This window comes from Ceratotherium simum, chromosome 40 (assembly GCF_057802395.1).
Source record: "Ceratotherium simum simum isolate JZ-2026a chromosome 40, ASM5780239v1, whole genome shotgun sequence".
Lineage (NCBI taxonomy): Eukaryota > Metazoa > Chordata > Mammalia > Perissodactyla > Rhinocerotidae > Ceratotherium > Ceratotherium simum.
The window spans coordinates 5634469-5659016 of NC_141939.1; the positions used below are offsets into that span (position 1 = coordinate 5634469).

The 24548-nt window shown below is 39.2% G+C and overlaps 1 protein-coding gene across 3 annotated transcripts in view; it reads right to left on the minus strand.

The window, feature by feature from the left end:
- Positions 1-20512, minus strand: part of MGAT4A (alpha-1,3-mannosyl-glycoprotein 4-beta-N-acetylglucosaminyltransferase A) — a 127618-nt gene extending 107106 nt beyond the window's left edge. For all 3 annotated transcript variants that reach the window (XM_087426195.1, XM_087426197.1, XM_087426194.1), the window contains exons 1-2: positions 20449-20512; positions 15633-15958 (exon numbers count right to left, since the gene is read on the minus strand). In XM_087426195.1, coding sequence (XP_087282321.1) covers positions 15633-15726 — 94 coding nt within the window. In that variant the 5' untranslated portion in view covers positions 15727-15958; positions 20449-20512. The remainder of the gene's footprint in view (positions 1-15632; positions 15959-20448) is intronic.
- Between the last annotated feature and the right edge of the window lie 4036 nt (positions 20513-24548).

A 24548-nucleotide genomic window follows, 5' to 3' on the forward strand; every position in this document is an offset into this window, starting at 1 on the left:
AAACGAGGTCTAATCAGTCTTACTATTTCTCTGCAAAATTGTTTGCAAATAGGACCTTCCCACTGATTAAAAATAAAAAGGGGAAAAACAAGAATGGATAAAATTTGGGGGAATGTTGCAGAACTGCAAAAGAGACAATTTGGGACAAATGCAAACTATGAGAGGCAACAAAAATAAGAAATTTCACACCACAAGTCTTGAAGGTCAAGTTTTTAAGTGTAACCTTCACTGACTTAATGAAAGAACAACATGGTACCAGGGAAAAATCTATCATACCCACAAGCCATTAGACATCCAGTTTAGGAATATTATATTTCCTAGAATATTTATCTCCTTTTTCCGTAACTCATACACAGGATTTGTGAAGAAATTTCTTTAAAAATTTTTTTTGGTACTTTGAAATAGCAGCCAACGTGCCAACAGAAGTTTCTCTACACAGAAGCTTGCCAGGACCAATAAAGAGGTAAATTCAGGGAACGAGTGGCCGTTTGCCACTATGCGGAGAGAGAGAAACTAGGAGGCAAATTTTTCCTATCCCACACAACTTTCAACATTCTCCTTTAAGTAAAAAGTCGCAGGCTCGCCCAGTTTCCCTATAAAACTCCAATCCTATCGGAACTCCTCTTTAGAGAGCTGGAGTTCATCAACACAGAACAAAGTTTGAGTGATCAATGAAACCTCATACAGAAAGGAAAGTAGGGTACAGCAACGTGCTTGTTAAACTGGAAAAACCAACCAACGACCATTTCCAAGAACAAAAGCAACACTGTTGTCCATCACTAGGTCTCATGGGCACCCAAATTAGGGTCTCTAATACAATTCCTACTAAAAGGAACTAAGACTCCTAAGGCATAGCTAATTCCACATCTTCTGACAGGGGAAAAATAAATCAGGATGTGTCTGGAAGCAAAATTAGGACAAGAAAGCAAGGATGCTTTCAAAGACGTCAGGGAGAGTTCTAAAGAAATAAGGAAAACAGCCTAAAAGGGCCTCCAATAGACAAGTTGTGACAATGTGGACATTTGAAGAAAGAGAAAAAACAATTACATTTATTGGACATAAATTTATCTGGTAAATAGTACTAAAAAGAAAAATAATCAACAAAGCTTGAAATGCAAAAAAGACGAAAAGAGTAGAATATGGTTAATTTTCTGTTAATTTAAATAAGTAGAATATGGTCAATATACTTGAGTATTTGTTTCCTCTAATAAGCATGTCTGTTTATAAAGTATAGATATAAATTTGTACGTATCTGTGTATTCCAAGAAATGGGGGGAAAAGAGAAATTCTGTGCAAGCTCAACAGTTTTGGAACAAAGTAAGAAGTGCTTACTTTGGAAAAATGATCAGAACAATGGTCACACAAAGAAATTTGGCAAAAAAAGAATATTCAGTGATCTGTCCTAAAATGATCAAGCTTCTAGACTAGATCCCTTATCTCAGAGGAAGAAAACTCTAGGTGGCCTTCTAATCAGAAGATTCTAGGGCCGGCCCCATGGCTTAGCGGTTAGGTGCGCGCGCTCCGCTGCTGGCGGCTCAGGTTCGGATCCCGGGCGCGCACCGACGCACCGCTTCTCCGGCCATGCTGAGGCCGCGTCCCACGTGCACCAACTGGAAGGATGTGCAGCTATGATGTACAACAATCTGCTGGGGCTTTGGGGGGAAAAATATATAAATAAAATCTTTAAAAAAAAGACAAAGAAGATTCTAATAAGGCATGCTTAAGTTTGTAATATCTCTACCAGGTCAGGGTAACGACAAGAGGACAATTAAGAATCCTATTCCAGAGGGAAAATACCACCATGGAAAACACTAAAGTCTAGATGAACAACGTGAGCTTAAAAGGCCGCCTTAACCTAACAAGTTAAGTTTAAGTGCAAAAAAAGACCCAAGTAGATAAGCAGCAGCCCAGATTTAAATCATCTTGGTAGAGGCAATCAGGTCCCCTGCCCCATTGAAAAGACTCTCTCAGTCAATAATCCTGATCATGTTCAGCATGAGTGGTCTCAGCAGACGTTCACTTTTTTCCCAGCCTGGTGAGATTTCTAAACCCTCAGAAAGATTAAAAAAAAAAAAAAACCTCAGAAAGGTACAAAAAAGGTTATAAAAATAACCTTAGGAATGTTCAGAAAGAAAGAAATGAATGAAGTCCATGGTATTGATAGCTTAGAAAAGTTTAAATATAAATATGGTAGTAAGTTTTGCAATATTTGTACTTGTCTACTGATTGAGGTGTTTGACGGTCAAAAGAATTAGCTGTACTTTTAAGTAAAATTATGAGAAAACAAGGCGTGCATGCACATGACTAAGCATGATGTCACCACCTACCCAAAAATGTACCAGAGTCTAAAGAGGATATTTTACAGAAAGTAAAATTTAAGATAAAGTAGTAAGACAATGACACTGTTCTTCATAAACTCTTCCCTAACAATCCAGATCTCTCACCACCTTTATTGCCATCACACCTGCTCTTATCATACCTGCTTCTGATCCAACCAAATCTTCCAGTACCTAGACCCTTCTTATTCCCCTTGTCTCTTCCTGCTTCCCTTCCATCCTTTATGCATCTGGACCTCTGGTCCATGAAGTCAAATGCTACTGCCTTTCAAGTCTTCTGCCACTTGTACACACCTTGGTTCAACCCAATATCCACCTTCTCCATTACTGCAGGGAATATCTTTCTCCTCCTATCAAATTCCTATTTACCTTTGAGACCAACCCAAATTTACTTCTTGTGAGAAGCTTTTCCAGAACCCCTTATCAGAATAAACTGTTTTCACCTGAATGCTATCATAGCATTGTGTCCACACCTCCACAAAAGCATGAATAATAATGCTTATTCTGATCACTGGTCTTGCCCCTGAAAGTAACCTCTTTCAAAGGCAGTTTTTGCATGTTAATCATCCTTGCCTTCCTATCACTTAGTAAAAGACAGGCAAACAGAGCATTCAGTAAATGCTGGGAAACAGCAGGCAGGAAGGCTAAATGCAAACTGCAATATAGAAATGAAATCCAAGGGACCGGCCCAGTGGCATAGGGGTTAAGTTCGCGTGTTCCACTTCGGTGGCCTGGGGTTCACCAGCTGGGATCCCGGGCACAGACCTACTGACAGCTCATCAAGCCATGATGAGACAGTGTCCCACATAGAAGAGCTAGAACTCTACAACTGTGATATACAACTATGTACTGGGGCTTTGGGGAGAAAAAAAAGAAAAAGAGGAAGATTGGCAACAGATGTTAGTGCAGGGCCAATCTTCCTCAAAAAAAAAACGGCAACCTCAGGATTAAAACAAGAAATGAAATCCAAGACCTGGTTCTTTCAGAGAAGCACCATTAGAAAGACTCCTTTTAAAAACGAAGTTGCTGATCCAGCACTTCTAGGTAAAATGCCCAAAGAATTATGTACCAATGTACACCAAAAGACATGCAGTGCTGAGATCTTCTTCTTCCAGAGTTTCTCACACAGGTGTGCCTCCTTTGTGACAATTCATAGAGCTATACACTTATGATTGTGCACTTTTTATATGTATGTCATACTTCGATTAAAACATTTACTTGAAAAGAAACTGCTCTGAAGACAATCAATATCAAAACCTGTTGAAATGAATGAAGACGGATACACATGCCAACTCTCTGTCTCCTTGGCTAGAAAATCATATCCTATCATCTCAATTGTGGAAACAAAAAGCCTGGCGTGTGAATATTTACTACTTTTTAAATTGGCAAAATAATCTTTAAAAAATGAATACTGATTGCAATTGCTTTAAGTTACTGTCTAGCTTCCTGATGAAAAGGTATAGAATAGAGCTTCTAAAAAATTGTCTACCTTTTATCTTTAGGTTTTGAAAACTAAATATTAAGTTTAATAGGCAAACAAAATATACTTTAGCAAAAAAGAGCATCTACTTTTCCCAAATAAGTTATTTAAATCTAAATGTTAATCAAAACAACTCTATCTCCAGGCTTCCATGTTTACAACATAGGTGGCAACTACAGTTTTCTTCCAAAACATTAAGTTCTTGATTTCCCACGGTTTGGATAAAAAATTAAAGCTAAGATCAAACTTAAAAAAAAAAAAAAAACCCTTTAAACCAGATTTCCATTACTCAAAGCCCAGCACAATGCCTGGCAGAAAATATGCACTAAAAATATTGAATAAATGAGTATATGCATAAAACCCTAAATGCCCCTAGAGAGGCGAGTGGTTGGATAAATTATGGTACATCCACAGAGTGGAGTATCATGAAGTTATAAATAAGGAATGAGGAAGAACTCTATAAACTGATATGGTCTGGTTTCCAGGATACACTGCTAAGTGGAAAAAGCAACGTATAAAAGAGTATCCATAGTACACTACCTTCATGTAAGAAGAGGAGGATACAGGAAATGTTCATGTTATCTGCTCAATATGTGAATATGTGAAAAAAGAAACAGAGGAAGGATAAAACAGAAAATAATGAGACTGACTACCTACAAGGCATAGATGGGAACTGGGCAGAAAAACGGGAGAAATGGAAATGGGGTGGAAGTAAAGAGGAGGGACATTTCTCTCAGGATACCTTTTTTTACAGTTCTGAGTCTCAGAACCAAGATAATGTTTCACATATCCAAAATGTAAATGATTGCAATTAAACAAGACATGGGGAAACCCAAAATAGAATACAAACAGCAATAAATGGACCTAAGTGTATTATAAATGAATACACCATAACCACACTGAAGGGGAAGTGACTAAGACGAGGAATAAGTTATGTGATTCTTTGGAAAACAGCATCTAACTATATAATTATAAAACTAAATACAAGAAGAACTGTGCACAAATACTGTACCCTAATAAATTTATTTTTCACTTGCATATAGGTTTGCAATTCTGTAACTACTCTATGTATATACTGGGATTGAGCAAATAACTAACTATATTGGGACACTAATGGCCATCTTTTTACTGTTGGAGACAGGGGTTACCAATAAGTAAGGTGGAGACTAGAAGGAACACTAGAGTACTGGATTAAAATCAGAGGGATCAGCATGCACTCATGGTGGATTTTTTTTTAATACATACAGATGGTACAGAAATAGATACAGATGTGTGTGTATACACACATATACTTCCTTTTTGTCCACTGAGAGGGACAAAAAGTACTGATACCACAGTAGGAATGAGCACACCAAGACTCCATTCTCCAAAGGAACTAGAGGCTCCTTGAAGAAATGATTACTTCCAGGGCTGGGGCAGGGAAAAAATACAAGAAGAACCTGGAGCATCTTACGGCACCAAAAAATAAAAAATTGCTCAAAAAATGAATGGGGGCTAGATAAAGGTGGTGGTTGTACAACATTATGAATGTACTACATGCCACTAAGTTGTTCACTTTAACGAGGTTAATTTTATGTTATGTGAATTTCACCTCAATAAATTTGGGGAAAAAAACAATAGGGGCAATGTTGAAGGCACAAAAACCAACTTGAAGGAACTCCCAATGGCCACCTCTGGGACAATTAAAACAACAAAATAATTAATGATAATAATGGATTATAACCCATAGAACAAAATAAATATCCATAAGTCTATACTCATATAAAGAAAGGAGGGAGAAGAGACATCTTTTCCTTTCAGCAGAGTTCCAATTAATAAATGTAGAAGGAAGGATGGAAATAGAAAATCACATTTGGGAAACACCACAGTAATAACTGTTGCAGACAAAAATCATCAATGGATGTTAAAATTTGTGGGCAAAAGTATGATGAGAAACAGGATATCTGCTTAGTTTTAAAGATGCCTCCACAAAATGCTTATTAATTACAAAGAAAAAAATAGTAACTTTACAGTGGAGAAGCCTGGCAGACACCACTCTAACCAAGTGAACAAAGATAACATAACCAGTGATAAGACATGTCAACACCACGCACCTCTTGATATAATGCACTAAGAAGGACACAATGTCATTTCTGTGGTATTCTTGCCAAAAATACATTACCTCAATCTAATCATGAGAAATCATCAGACAAAATCAAATTAAGGGACATTCTACAAAATAACTGGCCAAATGTCTTCAAAATTGCCAAGGACATAAAAGACAAAGAAAGGTTAAGGAAATTTCCCATAATGGAGGAGACTAAGATACATGACAACTAAATGCAATGTGGGATCCTGGATTGAATCCTAGACCAGAAGAAGGACATTAGTGAAACAACTGGTGAAATTCAAATAAGGTTTGTAGATTAGTAAATAGGACTGTATCAAAGTCAATTTTTTGGTTTAAAAATTGTACTCTGTGGTTATGTAAGTTGTACCTATTAGGGGGTATAAAGGAATTCTGTGCACTTTTTTTGCAAATTTATTGTAAATATAAAATTATTTCAAAATAAAAAGTTTAAAAATATATTATTCTTCAGCTTACTGTTTAATTTATTTATTGTTTTTTAGCTATCTCCCTTCCTTCTCTCCCACACTAGAGCAGGGATTGTGCTCTCATATGTTCACTAATGTAATCCAAACCTCCAACGGTGCCTAACATACAGAAAGCACTCAACAAACACAATTATACAATTCTGTGAGCGAGAACCATGACAGCATACTCCAAATCCTAAATTGACTATTAATTTTCCTTATATCCTGTTTGAAAGGAGCTTTGCTTATTCCATAAAGAAAAACTAAAAAATCTAAAAACTTTTGTTCACTATTTTTGTTTACAAATAACAGCCACAGTTTTAAATAAAATGCTTTATTTGGTGTCTATATTTTTACACCTCACAGGATATGACATCTGATCTTTTCACGCACCAAAGCTCTACCTTGGGTACAGCGTTCTGAGAATACTGGGGCCCCAATGGCCCTTCCACTGGCTAGTGAGGCAATGGTTCCACACCAGGAGAGGGAGAGCCAAGAGAACCTCAGCTACCAGTCCCCTCCCATCATCCAGGGCTCAGCTCCTAGAGCAGCGAGGGTACCACTCAGAGAGAAGCCTGTCATTGTCCCCACCCCCACCTCCAGAGCCCTGGCTCAGAAATTGAGCCTCGGGAAAAGTGGGCCATAAAATGTATAGTGGGCCATAAAATGTATAGTTCCTAATCTCTTCCCAAAGGAAGTAGCTTCATTGGCAACAGAGCATGGAGGAGTTTAAACTAAGAGCCCTTTCAAAAACAGCGGAGGCTGTGGCGAAGGGAACTGGGAGAACTGTGGATCTAATGAAGATACAGCCTAGGCTGCAGGCATTTGCGGCTAGTTTGCAAGAGAGAACTGGGGAAAGTGACAGTGAGGAGGAGCCTTCCTGGAGTCAGAATAAATATCAAACACTGAATTCAGAAACAATTTCTTCAAATGAACCACAATTTGATTAGATTAGTTTGTAGCAGAATTCATGCTCCAGTGCACTGTTGTAAACAACAGAATAATCAGCCAGCAATTAGTGTAGTGGTCACTGAAAGAGTGGAAGAGAACCCTACCAGTAACAATGGTCATCCCAGGATGACTGTGGGCATATCCAAAACTGTTCCTCCCTGAGGAGCAACAACAGAGACTTAACCTTAGGGGGCGGTGTGACAGGAAACACAGACTTCACTAAAATAATCCAGCCAGTCACTAAACAAATAAACAAGCAAATAATAACAAGCCCCCTGGGGAGGAAGAAGCACCCAGTGTTGCTAAAATATATTATCTACAGTGTCCAATTTCCAACGAAAAATTATGAAACATGCAAATAGGGAAGTATAACCCATACACCAGAAAAAAAGCAGACAGCAGAAATTGCCTGTGTGACTAGTTATAGGATTTAACAGGTAAAGCAGTCATTATAAATACACTCACAAAACTAAAGGGAAGCTTCACTAAAGAAGTAAAAGAAGGTATGACAAGGTTGCATCAAATAAAGAATATCAATAAAGAGATGGAAATTTTAAGAAAGAACCAAATGGAACTTCTGGAGTTGAAAAGTACAATAACAGAAATGAAAAATTCACTAGAGGGCCTCAACAATAGATTTGAACTAGCAAAAGAAAGAATCATCAAACTTGAAAAGAGATCAAGAGATTATGTAAGATGAAGAAAGAGAAAAAAGAATGAAGAAAAATTAACAAAAGAAATTTGGGATACCATTAAGCATATCATCATATATGTAATGGGAATACTAGCAGGAGAGGAGAGAAAGGTGAACAAAGAAAATCAAAGAAATAACGACTAAATACTTCCCAAAGTTACTGAAAAACAATAACCTACATATCTAGGAAACAAGACCTACAAACAGACACATCATGTAAATATGATAAAAGTCAACACAACAAAATCTAAAAAGACACAAAAGAAAAATGGTGCATCACTTATAAAGGAACCCCAATAAAATTAACAGCTGACCTTTCATCAGAAATAAAGGAGGCCAGAAGGCAGTGGGATAACACAAAGAGCTCAAAAAACAAAAACAGAAAGCCTGTCAACCAGGAATCTTACCATCCAGCAGAGCTATCTTTCAAAAATGAAGGTAAAATACACACACTCCAAGATAAAGAAAAATTGAGAGAATTCATTGCTAGGAGACTTGCCTTACAACAAATACTAAAGGAAGTTCATCAGGCTGTAAGCAAGCGAGCCTAGAAGGTGGTGATTCAAATCCACACAAAAGGAACCAGTAATTATGTAATTATAATAGACACTATTAATGCATATTTTTTCTCCTTTCTCTCAATTGACTTAAAAAGAAATTGTATAAAATATACATAATGTATTGTAGAGTCTATTACCCGTGGAAATGTAATATATTTGCCAATAATAGCACAAAGAAGGCAGGTGAGAATAAAGCCGTACTGTGTTAAGAAAATAATAACAGATGGTAAAATAATAATTACAACAATATATCATTGGGTTTGTAACATTAACAGATATAATGTGTGTAACAATAATACCATTAAAAAAGGGATAAAGGGAATAGAGTTATATAGGAGTAACATTTCTACATGTTACTGGAATTAAGATAGTATAAATCTGAAGCTGATTCTGGTAAGTCGAGATGTACATGGTAAACGCTAGAACAACAACTAAAATATACCCAAAAAATAGTGAAAAGAGTTATTAATGAAATGAAAATGCAACATTAGAAAATATTCAATTAATTCCAAAAACAAAGTAAAGGAGGAAAAGAGGAACAAAAAAGACATGAGACATATGAAAAACAAAAAGTAAAATGGCAGATGTAAATCCACTATACCAATAACATTAGACATGAATGGACAAACAGTCCAATCCAAAGGCAGACACTGTCAGACTGGATTTAAAAAACTGTATGTTGTTTACAGGTGACACCCTGTAGATTTAAACACATAAATATATTAAAGTAAAAACACTGAATAAGACATACCATACAAACAGAAACCCCAGGAAAGCTGGAGTGGCTATACTAATATCAGACAAAATAGATTTTAAAACAAAAAATGGTACTAGAGATAAAGAGGGAAGATTTAATAATTATAAACATATATACATCCAATAACAGAATACCAAAATACATGAAGCAAAAATTAACAGAAATGAAGGAAGAAATAGACAATTCTACAAAAATAGTTGGAAACTTCAATACTCCAGTTTCAATAATAGACAGAAGGTCAACAAGGAAATAGAAGACATGAAGAGCACTACAAACCAGCTGGACCTGACAGACATCTATAGAACACTCCACCCAACAACAACAGAAGACACATTCTTCTCAAGTGCGCATGGGACATTCCACAGGATACACCATATGCTAGGTCATAAAACAAATCTAAATAAATTTAAAAGGATAGAAATGATACAAAGTATGTCTTCTGACCACAATGGAATGGAATTAGGAATCAATAATAGGAAAAAATTTGTGAAACTCAAATATGTGGAAATCAAACAACACTCTCCTAAATAACCAACTGGCATAAGAAAAAATCAAAAAAGAAATCATAAAATACTTTGAAATGAATGAAAATCAAAACAACATACCAAAACTTACAGGGTGCAACTAACGCAGTGCTTAGAGGGAAATTTATAGTTGTAAACACTTATATTATGAAAGAAGAAAGATCTCAAACCCATAATCTTACCTTCTACCTTAAGACACTACGAAAGGAAGAGCAAACTAAGCCTAAAACAAGAGGAAGGAAGGAAATGATCAAGATTAGAGCAGAAAGTAATAAAATAGAGAACAGAAAAATAGAGAAAATCAAGAAACCAGAGGCTGCTTCTTTGACAAACTTTTAGCTAGTTTGATCAAGGAAAAAAAGTACTAGAAAACTACTAGAATAGCGATGAAAGAGGGGACACTGCTAGTGATCTTACAAAAATAGAAAGGATTATAAAGGAATACTAGGAACAATTGTACAACAAATTAGAAAACTTAGATGAAATGGACAAATTCCTAGAAAAACAGGAACTACAGAAATTGACTAGCAAAGAAATATACAATCTGAAAGGACCTCCAACAAGTGAAGTTGAATCAGTCATCAAAACACTACCCACAAAGAAAAGCCCAGGCCCAGATGACCTCACTGCTGATTCTACCAACCATTCAAAGAAGAATTAACACCAATTTTCCACAAACTCTTTCAAAAAACAGAAGAGGAGGAACACTTCCTCTATCATTCTATGAGGCTAATATTACCCTGATATCAAAATCTGACAAACACATTACAGGAAAAGTACAGACCAATATCCCTTATGAATATGGATGCAACATCCCCCCAAAATACTAGCAAACCAAATCCAGCAACATAATAAAAAGAATTATACACCATGACCAAGTGTTATTTATCCTAAGGATGAAGGGTTGGTGGAACATCTAAAAATCAATTAATATATCTTACCAATAGAATACAAAACAAAAATCACTCAATAGATGCAGGAAAACAATTAGACCAAATCCAGCTCTTTCATGATGAAAACACTCAGCAAACTATGAATAGAAGCCAACTTCCTTAACCTGAAAAAAGGCATCTACTTAAAAACCACAGATAACATCAGACTTAAATGCGAAAGACTGGCTGCTTTCTCCTTAAGATTAGGAACAAGACAAGGATGTTGACTAGCACCACTTCTATTCAACACTGCAATGGAGGTTCTAGCCAGGGAAAAAGACGTAAAAGGCATCCAGATTGGAAAGGAAGAAATAAAATTATTTCTATTCACAGATGGCACAATCTTATTTACAGAAAATCCTAAGGAATCTACTAAAACCTGTTAGAACTAATCTGTTCAGCAAGGTTGCAGAATACAAGATCAATACACAAAAATGAATTGTATTTCTATACACTTGCAATGAAAAACTGACAAATGAAATTAAGAAAACAACTCCATTCAAAATACCATCAGAAAGTATAAAATACTTAGGTATAAATTTAATAAAAGCATAAAACTTATACTATGTAAACACACAAAAAAACTGTTGAAAGAAATTAGAAATCTAAATAAATCGAAAAACATCCCATGTTCAAGCATTGGAAGACCTAACATTGTTAAGATGGCAATACTACGCAACCTGATCAATAGATTCAATGCAATCCCTGTTATAATCTCAGTTGACTTTAAAGCAAATTGACAAGCTGATTCTAAAATTCATATAGAATTGCAAAGGATGCAAAATAGCCAAAACAATCCTGGAAAAGAAGAATAAGGTAGCAGGACTTAACACTTCCCAATTTCAAATCTTACTACAAAGCAACGATAATCAAGACAGTGTGGTATGAGCACAAGGAAGATGGATGGAATAGAATTGAGAGTCCAGAAATAAATCCAAACAGCTAGGATCAACTAATTTTCAACAAGAATGCCAAGACCATTCAATGGGGAAAAAAATAGTTATTTCAACAAATGGTGAAAGGACAACTGAAGAGCCTTGCCACATGCAAAAGAATGAAGCTGGACCTTTACTTCACACCACATACAAAAATTCACTTAAAATGGATCAAAGACCTAAAAGTAAGAGTAAAAACTATAAAACTCTTAGAAGAAAACACAGGAGAATCTTCATGATCTGGCAATGGATTCTTAGATATCTATGACACCAAAAACACAAGCAACAGCAAAAAGTAAACTGGACTTCATCAAAATTAACAACTTTTGTGCTTCATAGGACACTATAAAGACAACCCATGGAATGGGAGAAAAAATTTGCAAATCATATATCTGATAAGGAACTTGTATCTACAATATATAAAGAACTCTTACAACTTAATAATAAGAAGACAAATAATACATTTTTTAAAATAGGCAAAGGATCAGAATAGCCATTTTTCCAAAGAAGATACACAAATGGCTAATAAGTACATAAAAAGATGCTAGACATCACTGGCCATCAGAGAACTGCAAATCAAAACCACAATGAAATACTACTTCACTATCACTAGGATTAGTAGAATCAAAAAGCCAGATAAGTGTTGTCAAGAAGGTGAAGAAATTGGAACCCTCATACTCTGCTGGAGGGAATGCATAATGGTCCAGCTGCTTTGGAAAACAGTCTGGCAGCCCCTCTAATGATTAAATGTAGAGTTACCACATGACCCAGCCATTCCACTCCTAGGTGAATACCCAAGAGAGACAAAAACATATGTCCACACAGAAACATGTACATGAATGTTATACGTCCCTATAGAGAGAGATCTATGACTGCTTGCTCAGTATTGCCCAGTTTCTGGATTGTGCCTGACCAAAGTAGAAGGTTCATTTAGGAGAACCCTACCTACAAGTGAGACATGTAATTACTTTTGTCCCACTCTCACAACACTCGCTTACAACTTTCCCAACTTGTTTATTCCACAGAATTGGAATTCTCATTTTTATGTGAGAATCCTGTGTATTTTGCTGAAACTGGTATCCTGGCCCAAACTCTGGCTTCCTAGGTGGTTTCCTGACATCCTCCCCAACTTATGCCAATACTATAGACCAGCTCATGTATTCTTCCCAGTGGTAAATGAAGACTTATGACAAATATGATAGGAGCTGCACTGTGATTATCAGCTAAACCTTGAGACGGTCTAGGACTGACTATGTGCCAATCACAATGAGCACCTCATAATTCCAAAGCACAAATACTCTACACTCTTTCAGAACTCTGTGGCTGCATATGCAGCTCCCTCTACCTGACATGCCCACTGTCCCCTACTCTGCCTGGCATTGCCTTCACATTTATTCTTCCTCTGTGAAGTGACTCAAGAATTAGTAGCTTCTGTCTCCACTCTGCCTTGGTTTCCTCATCTATAGAAAGAGGTAATAATACTTCCCAGGGTTGTTATGAGGATTAAATGAGAGAATATATAACATGTAATATGCTTATAACAGCATAAGCCCTGCACTCTTTTATTGCTTCTATCTCAATATTTCTGATGGTATCATATTTGTTTACATGCATCTTCCCCTACTGGTCCCTAAGCTTCTCAAAGGTGTGACGTTTCTTATTCCTTTTCGTATTCATAGCATATAATACAGTGCTAGGCACAGGACAGGTACATGAAAGGGACCAATGAATGAATGAAAAATAAAAACTATTAGTCCAGCAACGTCAATGATTATGGAAATCATGCTTTCAAAATATAAATCAGAGCACATGGTTTATATGTTTACTAGAACTGAATATCTGAAATCAGGCCTTCTCTGGAAAATCCAAGATGTTTGATTGCCAGAATGATCTAGAAAGAATCCAAAGGCTCAGCAGTTAGAGTGGTTACATAAATGATAGTATTAAAGCACAAAGGATTTTACATAAACCATAACAGGAGACCTCTGTTGATACCTGAAAGAGTCTGGACAAAACATAAAGCAGAAAAAGAGAGCAGAGGAGTATGCATGAAAGGATTACAGAGCTGTTCAAAGAGTGATAATCAGAGAGCAGACTTTTGGTGTATGTATCTAACACTACATGGTGAAAGAACCTTTATATTTTTTACGTTACTTTGATTATAAAGACAGCTTAATATAAAAAAAAATAATAATGCTTATAATGACTTTACATAAAAAAGAGGATGGGGCCAGCCCGGTGCCACAGTGGTTGGGTTCACGTGCTCTGCTTCGGTGGCCTGGGGTTTGCCAGTTCGGATCCTGGGCATAGACCTACGGGCTGCTCATCAAGCTATGCTGAGGCGGCATCCCACATAGGGCAACTAGAAGGATGTATGACTATGACATACAACTATCTACTGGGGCTTTGGGGAGAAAAAAGGAAAAAAAGGAGGAAGATTAGCAACAGATGTTAGCTCAGGGCCAATCTTCCTCAAAAAAAAAAAAAAAAGAGGATAAATCGAATGGAGATTCCAAAACTTTTAATCCCTTAAATAAGACGCAGTGAGAAGAAGTGTCAAGCTTCTCCATTACTATAACTCTCTGAATAGAAAAGCCTCCTGATAAGAAAAAAAAAAAAATCCATACAATCCAAATTCTCTTATTTCATAAGTAGACTTTTAAGGGCCGTCATTTGTTTTGTTCATGTCAGGGACAATCAATAGTTTGATTACATTAATATTCAAAGTTCTTCCTAAGTAAGTCTTCTCCCTTTGGTATAATTAAAAAATGAAATCTAAAATGTAGACATATTTGCCCACAAAGAAGAAAGGTCTTCAAAAAGTTTTTCATTCATTTTTCCCCAAAGAGTTCCCCCTAAAATTAGAGCCCAACTCAGAGAAAAAGAATACTATACTTGCTCAAAGCACATAGCATATGTTTTTCACTTAATATCAGCTTATTTTACACATATATGTCCTCAGATATATACATATCTATATATACATATCCATACACACACAGAGAAAAGTTGAGTCATGAATCCACCTCTTCAGTTATCTTCATAGGAGTCAATGAAATAATGCCAGCAATTGCATCTTCAAGTAACCAGGTGACGATGACTAACTTGACTCTAACAAACCCAAGATGCACTCCCCTCAACACCTCCATCCTCCCTGCCATCAACATTTCTTAGATAAGGAAAGGAGACAGGTAAAAAGTATGTGTAGGAATTTACTCCACATATTTTCTCTTCAAAAAAAGCAAAAAACTGCATTATCCCTGAATATTGTTCCAATCACTGAACAAATAACTTTCCTTAAAAACACATTTCAACAGTCTAAACACAGCTAATTTTTTTTAAAAATTTAAATTTTCTAATCAGAATTTCTCCTCACCCACTTCATAAACACTTTTGCCTAAAGAGCAATCTGTCAACACAGGCAGTTTAAATCATTAACTACACAGCACCAAATCATTAGTACAATCAGCATGCAAATTTCATAAAGGCGCTGATTGTGTCCTTTTAGGCGTTTTATATAATATCCAGTACAAGAAGCTTATCAAACATTTATGATGTTTAATAATAAAAACAAAATGCCGAAACAAAAGTCTTTAATATTATTCAACTTGGCTGTCCTGTATAATATAAACAGCTGATCAGTATCTGTTTCTCCAAGTGCAATTATAAGAACTCGAAAACAAACCCCATTCAAATCAGAAATTCTCTGTCTTCTCTGTCCAAGAAACTTCTCTGTTTCACTTTTGCATCAGAAAGAAACTGCCAGGCCACCAGCAGACAGCATGCAACATGCAGATTGTTGGGATATTTATTCTAAGCATTTATACACCATTTATAAAGCAAAAAGCCTACTACGTTTCATACACATTTCTGGAAATATTTTCCTTACCTTTCCCATTTTGCCATGTAGTATACCAAGATAAAGTAAGGAACGAAGTGATAAATGCTAAAACAGTGGCTACAGTTCCATTTCGGAGCCTCATCTCATTTCACCATCACACTGGTTCATATGTTTATGATGACAACCAAGATTGTTTTCTTTTTACCCTGAAGTCAACTGAATGCAGTACTCCTAGCTCTGGGCCAATAAAAAGAATCAATAAGAGAGGTTCATTTCAGATGCTCTGCAGAACAAGTCTAGCAGCAACACCATTCACAATTACTATTCAGGATTGTCTTCACAGTCTTCATAGGTTGATGTCTCAAGTTTTCATCCTATTCAAGAGGAAAAGAGAAAGAAAAACTTGTTCAGTAATGCAAAATATTGGTTTCTTCATTTATCAGTCACCATTATAAACAGACTTTTGGCTGGGCTAAACTGCATCTATAAAGATTATCCCCATATCTAAACCAGTCATTTAATATACTAGAATTATATGGTTCTTCTCTGCCAGGGAAAAAAGCTTCAAACTATATCCCCTCCTCGTTGGTTCTTTTGTCTGTGAAAAGAAAGTTATGGTTACTTATTTAAAGGGAGAAGTTGTGGGACTCATTAAACATATAGTAAGCCACAGATTCCAAGCTGAGAACTCTAATGATCACACAAGGGTTCCTGAGTAACATAATCTTTACTCTCCTCAGTTTTCCTATTGCACAATAACAGTGTTTAAAAATTTTTAAGAAAACTGACAGACTACAATATATAAGGGTCAAAAGACCCGGGTCCTAGATCCTGCTCCACCATTACTTACATGACTTCCAGTATGTCACTTATGTAGGTTTCATCCACAAAATGAGAAAACACCCTGTCCTGGTTCCTCTTTCACATGTCATCATAAATAACAAAAAGGTTACAGTTATTATTGCTATTTATCATCATTATAGAATGAACGCAGTTTTTCCAGTGATTAACTTACTCCCAGCGTGTAAATTGGGACTATTTAGGCATTTAGAAAATGCAGGATATGGTACGACCTAGGACCCATCACTTAGCATTGCTTTAGCTCAGGATATCCAGATCACCACCCATCTAATAAAGCTCTTGAGAAAATGGAATGAAATGAAGTAATTAGAAGTACTTAAGTACAGTCACCTAGCATATAACAGATTCTCAATAAATGTTAATTGTATTAAAAAGTAAAACCAAACAAAAAAACTGCAGCCAGCCACTGGTTGAGTGCACTCTAAGCACAGCGGGTCTTCTTCCCTGGGGGCATGTCAGGCACTCTGAGATGTGCACTGATTCCTGGTGGCCTCAAGGGGACCACAATATACTAAATGACACTCTAGCAGGGTGAGTTAATGCACCTCCAGAAATGCCTAACAAGCCCAAGGGACAATTCCCTCAGTAGAAGAATACGGCTAATTAAAGCAGCCATTTGTGGGCAATTCAGAAACAACCATCTCAGCTACTTTGTAAAACTGAACATTACTAGAAATCTCCCCTAGTGAACAAAGATCATTAGGACATAGCATTAATAATAACAATGCCAGACATACAACTCACTGAGGGTTTCCTATGTGCTGGGTCCACTACATGTTATTAAATCTTCACAAAATCCTACGAGGCAGGCATTACAAGGAAATGAACCCAAATAGATAACCCTAATTTGTTGGACTTCAAAGTCCAAGCTCCTACCTACCACCCTTTGCCTCGCAAACTAGGCCACCTGCACTGTGGCAGTATGAAGAAAAGGGCCAGGAATTCTCCAAGTCTCAGGTTACCCTGGAGAATCTTCCCGGGGTGTTAACTCTACCCAATAGTTTAAATGTAAATTTTTCAAAATGTTATATTCTATAACGAACACGGATCTATTATGGAATAAGCTGCAAAATTCACAGGAAATTTCAAAGTTTAAACTTAAATTTCTCACTTCCTGTGGCCTTTAGCTAAGCCCTCCTCTTCCCCACACATACCCCCAACGCATGCCTGTTAACCCTCCAGGCCCAGCACCTCTAACTGTGGTATAATATTCTAGAAGCAATGAACCCCCCTACTTCCTTGCTTCCTCTTACTATCTGAAAACAAGGAACTCCAAAGATATTCTCACTTACAAGTTATCATCATTGTTTTCTAAAACCAAAGTTATTTACCTTTTATAGTTAAGACAAGTTGACATCAAACATGCCATGTCTACAATTCAAAATCTTCAGGGTGAAATCCTATAATTTCAACTAAATTCCAGAAAGTGCCTAATATATTGTCTGATATTAATAAGCACCCAATAATGAGTTCTGATTATAAAAAAAGAAGTGATAACTCAGTGAATTATATAACTTGGAATTTAATCCTGCTATGGCATTAGATAAAAACGCATATAACTTTCTATTGCTATATACTTAGCCCTACCTTACTTCAGGAAGGATTCTGTGCTAGTAAAAAATCTAAAAGTATACAGGTTATTAGAGTAAACATTCAATTAATAATCATGGGGAAGCAGAGAAGCAGATAATCATACAATAAAGGATATTTTAAAATACAGTTTTATTAAATACAAATAAAGCCCATATGACAAAATTCAGTATGAACTCTCGGCACCAGCCCAGCCGGGTAGTGGGTGGGTTCGTGTGCTCCACTTCAGTGGCCCAGGGTTCACAGGTTTGGATCCTGGGCGTGGACCTACACACCACTCATCAAGCCATGCTGTGGCTGCGTCCCACATACAAACTAGAGGAAGATGGGCACAGATGTTAGCTCAGGGACAATCTTCCTCAAGCAAAAAGAGGAAGACTGGCAACAGATGTCACCTCAGGGCCAATCTTCCTCACCAAAAAAAAAAAAAAAAGTGAATGAACTCTAAAATCAAGGTAGACTATGGATACACTATTGATAACACACGAAAAACATAAGGAACATTAAGTATTGGATTATTCAGCTCTGGTTTGAAGAAAATACTTATCTCGAATTCTACTAACAAATAAGACCTAAAAATTCCTCAAGAGAAATATGAACATATTTTACTCAGTAAAAATGTAGTCATACATTTTTAATTAGGGTTTCCAAACTAATGAACTTTAACTGCACATTACAAGTGAAGACTCCAGACAAGAGCAAAACTAATGATCTCCATGCTCTTAAACCAGAAGAGGCAGTTAACAGACTAGACTGATTGACTCCCTAAGGCAAGAGACAAAATGATGTGTTTTTTTTATTTTTTATCATTTTTCATATTTTTATCAGTGTCTACATTTGCAAAAATTTTAATCTAACCCCTTAATACTCTCTGAGACTATCACTTAATACATCTGAATCTTGAACAACAAAAAAGGTAGTGGCTAAAATTACTAGTCATCTTTTCTGTCCTGACAAAGATGAATGGAACTTTCAACTCTAGATCTCAGACTGAAAAATCTGTCTTATCAACAGTCCTTTAAGGGCTGTAGTCCCATATTTCATTATTAGATAGAAAACCTTTATTTTAAAGTGTTCTTTGAAATATTCAATATGTTCCCTGGCTGAGAACACTCTGCTGCACATTTGGCATATTTCTTAATTACCATCCCACAGACAGGACAGAGGTGCCTAAATCATGAAAGGCACAATCATGAAATCCACGGCATAAGCTATACAACTTTATACACCGCAACTATATTAAAATTCTATTATTTTACATTTATAAAAGGATTAATTTTCTTTTAATACAGCTTACATAATTCCATCTTCCAGTGCGTTTTCCGATTGACACGTGTGGGCTGAAGAAACCTATGCCACGATAACCTGTTCATAAAACTATTCTTTCTAAACATTCAGAAAAAGAAACCACAAAATGCATATTATTTGATTCTAAATTTAGATCTAAATTCAAACGAACGACGCTGTCATTATTTTTTATCAGAATTCGTACGACAGCAAAAGCACAACAGTAAAATATATGGGAAGCATTAAAAACATACATTGTGCCTGTTTATATTTCGCAATTTGGATTCTAAGCAACGAACGGGCTCAGAGAAACACACGCTGTGAGAAATAAAAGCGGACTCCGAAGAGTGGTATGACTGGCAGCTCATAAAACACGCCTCCGGGATGTCACCTGGGACTTAGTGGAATCACCTAGACCCAACCCAAGGGTCCCACCTGCAGCTTCCTCATTAAGGGGGGACCGAGGCCTGGGGGGATGGGGTTGCACTTTCACACCGGACCACCAGGTCTTCACTCAGGAAAATTCGCCGCAACGGCTGCACGCCCTCTCCGCCTCGGCGGGAGCCGCCGCTGCCTCTGCGCCCGGGACCGCCGCGCCCGGGCCCCACCTGCCCGGTGGCCCCCGGGGCCCCCTGGGGGCGCCGACTCCGGGACGGGCGTGGGCCCTCGGCAGCCGGGTCCCGCGGGGAACTCTCCCTCCCCCTCCGCACCCCCCAAACCCACACTTTCCTCCACTTTGCCCCCAAAGTCAATGAGCCCCGCTGCGCGGGGGAGCGCCGAGAACGCACCAGGCGCCCGCAGGGCCACCGGGAGAGCGCGCAGCACCGAGGGGCGGCGGCGGCGGCGGCGGAGCCGGGGTGATGGCGCGGCCAGGGCGCCCGGCCCACGCCCCGCCCCGAGGCCCAGCCCGCGCCCCGAGCCGACCCCGCAGCAGCCGGGGGCGCGTGAGCTCCCGGACGGGCCGAGATGCGGGCGGCTCCGCTACCAGCAGGTGGATCTCCCGCGCCCCCACCGCCTCAGAGCCGGGCGGCCGCCGCTGCCCCTCAGTCCCGCGCCCCTCCGCGCCGCCGCCCTGCGCCCCCACCTCGACGCCGCCCACGCGCCGCCGCCGCCGCGAGCCCCTCACCAGCCGCCGGCGCTGCCAGTCCTGCCGCGGCCGCCGCCGAGGCTGCTGTGGCCGTCGCTGCCGGGCGCCCCGCCTCCCCGCCGCGACTCCGCCCCCGCCACTGGAGCGCCGCGGCCGCCCCGCCCCCGGCCCCGCCCGCGACCCCGCCAGCCATTGGCCGCCGGTGCCGCGCGCCGTCCACTGGGCGCCCCCACGCGGCCGAGCCGCTCCCGTCAGTGGCCCGCCCGGCTGTCATTTAGGGGCGCCGTCTCGCAGCCTATATAACTCTCGTGAGATCTCCTCCCCTTCGTTTAATGTCACCGCGGGGTCTGGAGCGGCGTCTCCGTCTCCGGTCCCAGGTTCTGAGAGCTTGGCGTCCCTCTGCCGCCGCATCTGGCTTCAATACTCCCTGACGTGTGCAGAGGCAGCTCAGACTGCCAGCAAAAGGCCCCGGGGAGCCCTCGGCCTCCGCCCGGGCGCGCGACCCGACCGCCCCGGACTGCCCCAGCCCGGCCCCTTCCCCCAGCTGCGGGTCCCGTTCCCTGCACGTCCTGCCTGGGTAGTATTCCTGGTGACAGGTCCCGGGGGCGGCTCCCGCCCTAATGTGACAATAGCTTCCGAGGCCCCGCGGTTCCGGACACCTCACTGTCTCTCACCGTCGCGACATCCCCAGCGATAGGCGTCGTTATCCCCAATTTAATTTACCGATGAGGAGACTGGGACTCGGGGCAAAGGACTGGAGAAGGACTGGCTTAAGCAACTAGAAGAACTATAACTAGGATTTAAATCAGATCGTTTGAGTGCTCAAGTCTCTGATTTTTCCACTACACCACGCTGCCCTGCCCCTTTCTCCTGTGCCCCGTGTCCTTAATTATCACCATTTTGTAAGGTTTGAGGTTAAGTTCAGAACCAAATAGATAATCATCTATAGAAAGCCTGAGGTTTCTGCCCCTGTTTTTCTTAGTGTCCATAGGGCCTGTGACTTGCGTTAATAGTGGCTACCATAGGGCACACCATCTTTTGGGTACTTAGCATATACCAGGCAAGGTGCTAAGATTTTAATTGCATCATCTCATTTTAATCCCCATTTTTCATGAGGAAACTGGAGCTCAAAGAGGTTAAAGAATTTGCCCAAGGTCACACAGCTGGTTAGCGGTGGGTCTGGATTCAAACATCAGAGATGTGTTATTTTAACCACTGCAATAATCCTCATGACAATCTGCAAGATCATATTTACAGGGAATTGGAGGCCAAAGGTCAGGAAGACACCCTTGTTCCTGCCTAGCTCCCCAAGTAATAAATACGTTCCTTTTTTGAAACAGTAATTCAAAGATTCAAAACTCTTAATAAGAGACAAACATCAATAAGAATGGTTTTTTTCTCTGCAAAATTCCTTAATTTTTGTCTCAAGATAACAGTAATTAATAATCAGCTATGACATGCATGGGTTTCTCAGCATGGTGAGATTTCGCTCCATGACTATTGAACAGTTTTAAAGTTTCAGGAAGAGATACACAATTCCCAATTCCCCTCCTCCCATGGTCCCCCACTGATTTAGGAGCAGCAGACAAAAAGAGGTTTGTCCCCTATCCAGGACCGTGAACATGACTTAGGCATGACAGCCAGGATGTCAAATGATAACTTCTTTCTGCTTTGAGGGACTGAGAACCAGATTTCCTGTATTCTATGACATAGACATTTCCTAGTAGCAAGTTGGCAACAGATTTCATGACCAGATGTAAGCAATAAAGACTGAGACCATTCTGGAATACCTCCTTTGATACACTGATATATCTTGCCTAAAATATCTCTTGGGAATGGACAATCCTAGGCCTTGTTATACAATGCTCTTAATGACAGACAAGCAAATTCCTTTTTTGCAGGTGAAGAAAGCACTGTCATTTGACAAATGATGGACAAAGCCACCAAGCCTTGTCCACAAGACTGGCCAAAAGACCAAATTGCACAGGTATCCCTGTTTTACAGAGGAAGAAACTGAGGCTCTGAGAGATTAATTTGGCAGACACAAATAGTCATTTAGGCAGCTAGTAAATGATCAAACCAGAATTCAAATCCAGATATGTTTGATTCCAGAGCCGCTAAACCGTCCCACCACACTACCTGTCTGCTCACGCCTCAGCAGTTGACAAAGTTTTGTTGAATGGATGAATATTTAAAAAGATGTTTCTCTCCACTTTCTCTATTTTTTTTTCTTTTGTCTTGTTGAGGGAAGGAAATGAAAGCATTCACAAACATTCCATAAGCAGAGGCATATGTCAGAGGAGAAAGGAAAGCCAGGAAGGACAAGCTTCAGTTATAGACTCACTGGGCTTATTCAGGAAGACAGCAGGAATTCCCCCTGGACGCTGGTTATTGGGGAAACCCACAGCAGAAGACAAAAAGCAAACAGAAAAAATACAACTGCTTCCCTTTTGGGGCCTTTTTGAGAGTTTGTTGCTACTCCATGTGGCAGAAGAAGGGCAGGTTTTTTTGTTTTTTTGGGGGGGGAATTTCTTTCTTTTTTTTTTTTTTTAATTTTTTGTTTATTGCAGAGAAGGGCAGGTTTTAGAAGAAATCTGGCGATACAGTTACACTTGTCACAAACCCTTCACATTTCAGCTCAAGAAAGTCTGGATTTCAGCTCGTTGTCCTAAGAAATTGGAATGGCATGGAGAATACACCTCCAAGGGGTGGGTTAGAACTAGTTGATCATTCATTCTAACTTTGCAGAGTATACAATCCTGGATTTTCCAACTATGTCTAGGGTATCTGTTCAATAAACAATCAAAGGCAGTCATTCCAAACCCTACTGAGTCCTATTTCTTTTTCTCTTTTTTTCTTTTCCTTCATGAGTCTCCTTCTCTATCACTCCTTTTTTGTTTCTTCTCTACTCCGCAATGACTTTTTTTGCCTTCTCCAGGCCTTTAGCTCTCGCAGTCAGTGGAAATGGGGGAAGTGCTTAGGCAAGAAGTTCTCCCTGTAACTTCACCATTCTATATTCTGTTCCCAACAAAACTGCTATGTGGTGGTTGTCCTTTCCACAAACATGTTCTGAGTGCTGATGATGTGCAGAGGAGCTGGGGCCTCCGCACGGGGTGCTCACAGACTAATGGGAGAGGTAGGTAAGGAGTTAAACCACAAGACAGTGCCACAAGCTCAAGGTACTAGGACAGAAGATAGGATGGGGCCCTCAATCAGATTCTTGGGGTAGGGAAGCCTTCCTGGAGATGACATCTATCTGAGCTAAAAGCAGAGTACACACAGGAAGCTAATCTTTTCCTTTTATCGCTTTAGTAGTGAGCAGTTGGCGGTGGTGCCATGCCTACAGCAACTTCTAAGAAATCAAGCACAAGATCTTTAGTTCTCTTCTACTCCAGTCCCCTCCATGCATTAACAATCAAACTTTTCACTTATAAGTGCTTATAAATGTCGTGAGTCTTGTTTCTTGGCTACTAGCTCAAATGGGATCTGTTTTCACATGTAAAGGTTTCAAGAGGAATCATATCAGGAGGTTCTTCCTGGACTTTTTAAATGGCTTCTATAGAGGTGTTAGGGGCCCTCTCATTTTATTTGATAAACATGTGCTCTATAACTCTAGTCTAGAAGATATAGCAGAACTAGGACCAGGATGGGCAGTAAAAGCTTATTAATTCTTTGTTAGCTGCAGTGTTTCAGACACAGTGTACACACTATTCCTGTTGTGTAAACAGACAGGCACATGAGGCCCAAGAAATTAATGAGAGAATTCAAATAGAACCACTGATCACATTTAATGTTCAACTCTAGGTGGACATTAAGGTTCATCTAGATGACAGACAGCAGAGAACTAAATTATTTTTATTTTTACACTTCCTCTCCACACCTTTGCTCATCTCTATGTGAGAGTACCCTTGAAAGATGCCTTTCCTATTCATTCACATTCACACTGTTCGGGTAGATGTGCCTATCAGGTTATTCAGACAAAAGCCCGGCTGCTGTGGCTACATAATTATGGAAATCTAATATAAGACCTTACCATACTTAAGTGTTGTGGCCAGTGGTGTCTAATTATGTGTACAAGACGTTGCTAAAATTTTTCAAAACAAAAGATAATCCGACCGTCTTACTGGGAACAGGCTCCC